At 61.1% G+C, this 7,979-nt stretch overlaps 2 protein-coding genes across 2 annotated transcripts; both read right to left on the bottom strand.

The window, feature by feature from the left end:
• Positions 1-30: 30 nt before the first annotated feature.
• Positions 31-2,291, bottom strand: GGTG_00119 (multidrug and toxin extrusion protein 1). Its single transcript, XM_009217860.1, has 2 exons — positions 1,324-2,291; positions 31-1,202 (listed from the first exon to the last, which is right to left on the bottom strand). The coding sequence occupies exons 1-2, from the start codon at positions 1,955-1,957 to the stop codon at positions 229-231; spliced, it is 1,608 nt and encodes a 535-aa protein (XP_009216124.1). The 5' UTR covers positions 1,958-2,291; the 3' UTR covers positions 31-228.
• Positions 2,292-2,914: 623 nt separating this feature from the next.
• Positions 2,915-7,222, bottom strand: GGTG_00120 (hypothetical protein; the record flags this gene model as incomplete). Its single annotated transcript, XM_009217861.1, has 6 exons — positions 2,915-5,093; positions 5,182-5,783; positions 5,914-5,993; positions 6,425-6,569; positions 7,058-7,107; positions 7,175-7,222. The coding sequence occupies 6 exons, from the start codon at positions 7,220-7,222 to the stop codon at positions 3,466-3,468; spliced, it is 2,553 nt and encodes an 850-aa protein (XP_009216125.1). The 3' UTR covers positions 2,915-3,465.
• Positions 7,223-7,979: the final 757 nt, after the last annotated feature.

Consider the following 7,979-nt stretch of genomic DNA (forward strand, 5'->3'; position numbering starts at 1 on the left):
GACCAGGTAGCTGACCCAGCTCGAAGTTGTAGACGGGCGAACTTTACATGTTTACTCTGTTTACCATGCAGTCCTCTGCTGCCCATGCCACGCCATCAGAATCCCATCAGATGAAAGACGCACGCTCTTTTATTTTAGGAAGCTGCGTTCCAGTCCCACCAATATCCAGACGCTCACTCCGCTCCATGTTCTCAAACACATACAACCAGAAATCCCAGATGCGTAAGGTCAGGCGTGATCCTGGCCAGTAACTGATCCTCCACCACCAGCCTCCCACTGCTGCTCATCCTCCAGTTGCGCCGCCACCGCCAGCCCGCCGCTCTCCAACCTCTCCCTCGCCCTCTCCACCTCGCGCTCCCACTTGCTCATGCCGACGATGAGCCACTCAAAGGCCCCGACCAGATAGAGCGCGACGCACTGCCCGACCCACAGGCCCCCGAGCCCCCAGCCGTGGAACGCCAGGTATATCCCCATGGGCAGCGCGCCGCCGTAGTAGCTCACCATGTTGACCGCCGCGCCCACCGACTGCCGCCCCATGCCGCGGAGCGCGCCGCCGCACGAGCCGTTGAGCCCGTCCGCGATCTGGAAGAGCGCGACCCAGGGCATGACCTCGCTCACGAGCCGCACCACGCGCTCGTCGTCGTTGAACAGGCGCCCGAACACGTCCTTGCTGGCCCAGAGCGCCGCCAGGATCGCGCCCCCGTTGAGCACGCTCAGCAGCGCGGCGCAGTGCGCCGCCCGCTCCGCGTCCCCGGCCCGCCGCGCCCCCAGCAGGTTGCCCAGGTGCGACGACGTCGCCACGCCGAGGCCGAAGGGGATCGTGTTGATGATCTGGTCGGCCGTCATGATGACGCTCTGCGCCGCGAGCGGGATGGTGCCCAGCCGGCCCGCCGCCAGCGCCACGATCTCGAAGGCCCACCACTCGGTGCCCACGTGCATGATGCCGAGGAGGGCCAGCTTCGCAAAGGGGGCCATGTGGGCCGGCCGTAGGGCTCGCCGGAGATCGAGGCCGCCCCAGCATTCGTGTCCCCGCACGAAGGCTGCGTAGAGCACGAGCAGTAGGAACGAGACCCAGTACGCGATTCCGGTCGCTACGGGTGCGCCGTAGAGCCCGAGCCCGAGATTATGGATGAAAAAGTAGTTGAGAGCTGCGCTCAGTGGTGAGGTTATCAAAAGGACATAGGTCCCGGGCTGATATATCTCTGCAGGTCCGCAAATACCGTCAGGAAAAACGTATCCCTTTCCCTGTTTCATCGAGTTGGGAGTGGACAGGCATGTGTTTCTGATGGGAACATCTGACGTGTCCTAGCAGGGACTACTCACCCTGAGCTTGAAGGTACTTTTTCATTGCCTCAAACCAGATGTACCCGAACCCGCCTGGGATCATGCAACGCAGAAACCGGGAGCTCTGCACGCATATAAACTCCTCCTGGCCAAGCGCCCGGAATAGGGGCTCGGAGAACCACCACATACAGGCGACGGCAACGTAAAATGCCGTCAGAATAACGACGCCGCGCTGCAGGAGGATCCCGAGGTCGTGCTTGCTGGCCGAGCCCGTGTAGCTGCTCGAGGCCAGGGTGTCCAGAGCCGTGGCCCCGCCCAGCGCGATCAGCCAGGCCGTCGACATGGCGAACATGTACGAGAAGGCTGCCGTGGCGAGGGCCTCGGGGCTCAGGCGGCCCACTATCAGCACCGACACCGTCTGCACCGAGTTCTGCAGCGTGTAGGCCATGATGACGGGTATGGAGGCCTTGACCAGGAACCATATCTCCGAGAGCCACTGGGGGTACTGTGAGGGCCCGGGAAGCTCGCCCGTGCCGGCCGAGGTGCTGTCGGGCGTGGACAGCGCCGATGTAGAGCTAGCAACAGAGGCGGGTTTCGGCAGGAGGCTGGTTGTCTCGGTTGGTTCATTTTCGGGATCGAGCGGCCGACCTCGGCCACCATGAGCTGCGGACATTTGCGAGGTCAAGGACCACAGCTAGCAATGCAGCATGCAGGACAGAGTATCAAAAGAAGTGAAATCAAGAATGAGCCTGTCCGAGCGAAGCCCCAAGATGGTATATGATAAATGATTCCAATGACACAAAATCGAAAGCAAAACAGAAACTAAGAAATGATAGTGAAACCAGCAGGCGGCGACTTTTAACAGACCGCCAGTTTTACCTTGGAGACACTAGGAATGATATGGGACAGTGAAGGAAGGCAAAATTGGAGTCGGCAACACATACTCGACGAGGCAGGCCCTCGGGGAGGTGATATAACAGACAGTAGGGCGACTCTAGTGCTTGAATATGGAGCCCAAGTCATGCGGGAGTGTCTGCCTACATACCTCGGGGCATTTCCCCGCGGGCAGGCCCCTATCAGGAGCTACTGCTAAGCAAGCCCGCCCATCCATTCTTGACTCGCTTGGCACCCTACCATTGGCTAACGAGTCCCAAACTTCTGCCTCGCCGGCCAGCCATAACTGCACACAGCAAATGTACGACATGTCCGACTGTTGGGCCTGGGAAGTTGTTGCTGACCCAAAGACGGGCGGGCGGGCTATCTGGGGTCTGGTCTTGGCCCCGCCCCATCAACCTGCAGGACCACAACGGGGGTGAGCGGGACGGACGGCGGTGACGGGGCCTGGTGCAGGCAAGCCTTGGGCTGTTCGGGCGGGGGAAGTCCGAGCCCACCCCGGGAGGCTGCCCCCGCCGTCCTTATCAAGGCCCAATGGCGGGAAAGAATGGATGCCGGGCGTGGCGTAATGGCATTATGTCGCCGACGACTCTGCCTTGTGCGTCGGTTTTTGAATTTTCCGACGCAGATCGTGGTGGTTATTTACGTAAATCATGGCGATTGGCCTACATGTTGGTGCGAGCTAATCGAGGCCAAACGCGAGATTGACAAGATCAATGGCGAAAACATAAGTGATGGGAATTTCAATATTCGCGGGGAAATCAATAGTGACTGACTTACACCGTTACACAGGTATATGGATATCGCTACAGGGGACCACTCACCGCAAAATTTAGGGCCAGATCCCATTATGGAAGGACAGGAAAAAGGACGACGCTGAGACGCAGCGAATCCAGATCCAAGACTAGACTTTTCATCCTAACAGCCTGCATAGAGATGGAATAAGTAAGACGAGCCCCATGTCAGGCATGGAATAACATGACCATTTCGCACAAGAAAACCTCTCGAATGGGCTAGCCTAAACTCCGCGCCTGCTGGGGTGACATGTTTGGACATTATGGTGATGAGAACATGACTGATAATATCAAAAGGAAACGGAAGGAAAACCAAAGAGCTAAAAGTCGTACTGACGCGATGGAAAAAGAAGGAAAAATGGAAACAGAGAAAAAGTCAAAAGCATTAGTACGGCAGAGCGATTAAAAAAATATAAGTTTCGAACCCGGCAGTCCCGCCTTTTTCCCAATCCCACACCTTGACACCACCGCCCAAGCCAACCTTGACGTTGCGTCACCACGGCGATATCGCCCTCCCCTCCTTTCTCCCACCACCCCCAGTGCCGGCACCGGGGCTGAGGCCCTCTGCAACCCGCCCGCCGGTCGCATCGTCCGAGCTGGCGCGGCGCTTGCCCTCCGCAACCGCAGACAGCCCCCCCTCGGGAGGCGCCGCAACACCCCCGTCACTACCACCTCCACCTCCACCTCCACCTCCACCTCCACCTCCTCCGCTGCCTTCTGCCGCCGTCGCCCCACCACCGCCGTCCCCAAGCCACTCCTGCAGCCGCAGGGCGGAGCGGAGGGCGCGGCCGGCGATCTCCCAGTTGTCGAGGCTCATCTGGATGCCCCAAATGTTGAGCATGCTCTTGATGAGGCGGTCGTGGGGGGAACCCCTGGCCGATGACACGATGGGCAGCACGATCCAGCCAAAGACGCCCAGCGCTCCGCGCCACCGCGTCAGCGGCACCCGCCACGCCGCCGCCCAGAGCCGGGTCAGGTCCCGCGCGCCCACGACGGCGCTGAAGGGCCGCCGCGACGCCACGGCCCGGCAGTACAGGAGCGCCGCCTGCCGCACCGGCTCGTACATGTAGTCGGGCGCCTCCGTCGTCGCCGCCCTACTGCCCTCTGTTGCGCCGCCCTGGGGCTTGGCCGCCGCTGCCGTCTCGGGCGAGCCGAACGAGCGCGCATCGTCTACCTCGGGCGACTCGTGCTTGATGATGACCGGGGTCCTGGCCCTCGCGCCGCCGCCGCCGCCGCCGCCTCCGTCTTCGGATATGGGAGAGCTGCCGCAGTAACTCGGAGCCGCCCAGCCGCCGACGACATCTCCCAGACCAGAACCCATCGCGTCATCGTGGTCGCCGTCGTCGTCGTCGTCGTCGTCGTCGTCGTCGCGGGACGCGTGCGCGGGCAGCTTGGAAATCCTCTCGAGCATCCACGCGGCCAGCTTGCCGAGCTTGCGCAACTCGGCGGCCGACGGGTCCGGCGGCATGCCCAGCACGCGCGAGATGAGGAAGCGCATGTCGTCGAGGATCGAGGCCGTGACGGGGTCGACGGCGAGCGCCTCGGCGCAGTCGGCAAAGGGCACCAGCGGGGACACGAGGGGCGTGTTGTAGGCGACGCGGAACGGCACGTGCCCTCCGCCGCCGCCGCCGGCCTCGCGGTACTCAAACTCGTCCCCTTTCCTGAGAAAGGGCGGCACCTCGAACGAGAGCGCGATGGCCACGTCGGCCACGATGGCCAGCTTGCCCACCAGCCCGTTCATGCCCAGGCACCGAATGCCGCCGCGCAGGCGGATCATCTCGCGCAGCCCCCGCAGGTGCGCGCGCAGGTCGCTCGTCTCGCCCCAGTACCACTCGTCCAGGATGAGCTGTAGGACGGCCGTGATGGCCTCGTCGCTCGTCGACGACCGCGACGACCGGAGCAGCTCGTTGAGCATGCGGATCGCCTGCCCCTTGTGCGCCATGGTCGTCGTCTTGTCCATGTGGCCCGTCTCGTGCAGGAAGCACGAGGCCGTGTAGATGGCCACCTGCGCCAGCAGCGGCGTCTGGATCGCGAACGGGACGTAGAACTTTACGTACTGGTTCTTTTCGGGGTCGGGGTTTCCGTCCAGGGCCATCTTGAACCTGGAGATGAGGCCGATGACTAGGGGGGGGTGCGAGAGTATTGCAACACATTTAGTAACCCGCCCAAAGCTTCTTTGGCTTGAAAACAGCCGGGGGGCGGCACTCACATATCCGGAGCAGGTCCGCGTTCTGCTTGGTCGCCGGCACCGGCACCATACTCATATCCCGGTGTGCTGCGTCGCCGGCAGCCTGGCCCGATGGCCCGCCGAGCCGGGCGCTTGTGTCCAGCGTCATCAGCCACGACACGATCTCCTCAGTCCTCTCCAGGTTCCAGCTCCCGCCCATGAACCGATCAATAATGGGGCCCCGCACGTTCATCACACCCGCCGTCGCCTTGGCCAGCTGTGGGTGGATCTCGCACTTTGAGCTGCACAGTATTTCGGCCGGGCCGGGGCCGCCGGCGGTCGGCGGCCCCGGGGAAGTCATCCAGGGGAGCGCCTCGTAGGCCGAAGGGCCGGGGAACTGCGTTAGTATGTCGATGCCGGTCCACCGCACGAGCTCGCCGGCGTCGAAGCCTGAGCACATGCGCTCGCGCCAGGACCGCGCCGCCGCCGCGACGTCGAGGTCGATCCATTCCGACGCCACCTGTCCGATCTGCAGTAGCGGCTGCTGCTGCACCCCCGCGCCATCGAGGCCCTCGTCCTCCCCGAAGCCCGCGGGGATGGTCGAGAGCGTGAAGGCCGGCTGCGGGTCGGTCCCTGCCGGTTGTCTGGTATAGCCGTAGACGTCAGAATACGGGGTCGCTCGTCGCGCCGCTTTTCTCCCTTCCCCTTCCCCCCGCCTTTTGGCCTCTAGATACGATGGAATGAAATAGCGAAAATGGGAAAAGGGCATCATACCGGTGTGCACTCGCCGTGTATTCACAAGGTGGTTGTGGGAATCTCCTCGCACAGTTGCTGCAAGGCTGTGCTTGGTTGCACTGCAAGTGTGTCGCGACAGTTAGCGAGCCAAGTACACAGGATCAAGCTTGTGTTGCCCCATCCCCACCCCCCTTGTCGATACTGCAGCCTAATTCATCGTAGCCATAGGCATCCCAAGAAGGAAAGAAAGACCTGAAAAAAACATCGAGCTCTAGGGTTCTCGCTACAAGCGAGAGAAAAACCCCGGCATTTTGGTTCTTGCCCGGAGGGTGGAGGCCGAGGGGTCGGACGGCTTTGGGGAGGCCTTCAAGAAAGCACTAGCTTTCTTTGCACGCCCAGGCACGACATCGCATGCACAAAACTCACTCTCTGCTTTCTCCTCCTGCATTCCGAGCAGGAGGTTGTGGTACGCTCGACACGTGAGCCGCGGGAGATCCGTATCTGCATGGCTTCGGACATGAAAAAGAGAGAGAGAAAAAAAGGAATGGACGCGGGCAGCGTTTCGGCCGTTGGTGCGGGTGTGGGCGGGATGCTGCTGCTGCTGCTGCTGCTGCTGCTGCTGCTGCTTGCTGCTGGATAGAGACGGGATCCCTATTTCTGGGCGGCCGTAGGGCTGGCTGGCTGGCCTGGGCTGGCTGGCGAGAAGGGGGGTATATTAAAGACTTGGCCCCGCCCCGGCCGGGCCTTGCATCGCTGGGACTCCGTGCTCCTGGTACTGGGACGAACGCTAGCTACCTAGTTGGGAAGGACCCTTTGGGGGGGGAACGAGGGAGGGCGGCCCCCGGGTCGAGCCTGCTTGAGCCTGGGGGGCGGGAATCCAGGCCCTTGGAGGAGGCGCATGCGAGACGTCGGAAATGAGCCGTTTCGGGACTAGCGCTATGTCTCAACGGGCGACTTGGTGGGCTGCGGGCGTGGCTCGTGAAAAAAGAAAAAAAAGTAGCTTGCTTTCCTCTGACCAGGGGTAGGGGAGAGGAACCAAGATCCAACCTGCGTGCAGATCACGGGAGTGAATTGCGAAGGGAGACACAGAATGGCAAGGAGAGGGAGGAGGAAAAAAAAAAGATTAAATGGTAGCAGTAATTCGCTCGTGCGTGTTGAGGCTCGGTATTCTCCGCTAGGGGACGTTGCTGGTATCCATGTCCATCTCCAGGTCGTCGTAGATGTGGTGATTCCCTGTAGAGGGAAATAGCGGGGATGTAAGCACAACAATTCCAGCAGAACACTATGAAATATGGTTGACGGCGAGTTTGGATATGCGCTTGGACGAGGACCAGTCGATGTGGCTCATATGGTCGACAGTGTCGAGCTCAAGAGCAACCAACAATAACCACACTCACGGGTTCGTAGCTGGGACGAGTCGGCTTGGAAGAACCAATCCACTTGATATATGCAAAATGGCCCTCATCTCCTTATTTCTTTTGTTCCCATCAGGCACCACTCACGAGCTGGCCGTGGCGCCCTCCCTCATCAGGCTCGCCGTCATGACCCATCCCCCTCCCGGCGCCCCGGATTCAGCTTCTGATTCGCAGGAGTTTTCCGTCTGCTCGACAAGGGGCGGTGCACACACCACATCACACCACACCAAACCACACGGCCGGCACCTGCTACCCACCTTCCAGCCATCAGGCTGCCGGACGAAGAGGAGGGTGGGTGGGCACCCCAAAAACGAAACCACAAACGCGCGTTGTGGTGATTGGTGATTGTCCGCTAGCTAGGTCAACTCACTGCCGGCAGGGGGGGTCGTTTCCGGCCAGGGGACATGACGATCCATTTCCAGATCAGTGGCCCTGCAGATTCCCGGGTGACATCGTGCGAGAAGAGACAGCAAACACGACAAAGCAACAAAAAAAAAAAACGTGCCAAGATCGGGAGCTATGGAGACATCTAGAGCTTGAATTCACCACAAGCGCCAGACCTTAGATTCGACTCTGGCTTTCTGATTCTGCTGGCGCGGTTGCCTAGGAATCGCGGGTGCCCGCCCGCGCGCTGAGGAAGGACTTGTGTGTGTCCTCGGCTGCCAGCCAGTCACAGAATCCCATATGGGG

Source organism: Gaeumannomyces tritici (genome assembly GCF_000145635.1).
Source record: "Gaeumannomyces tritici R3-111a-1 unplaced genomic scaffold supercont2.1, whole genome shotgun sequence".
NCBI classification, from domain to species: Eukaryota; Fungi; Ascomycota; class Sordariomycetes; order Magnaporthales; family Magnaporthaceae; genus Gaeumannomyces; species Gaeumannomyces tritici.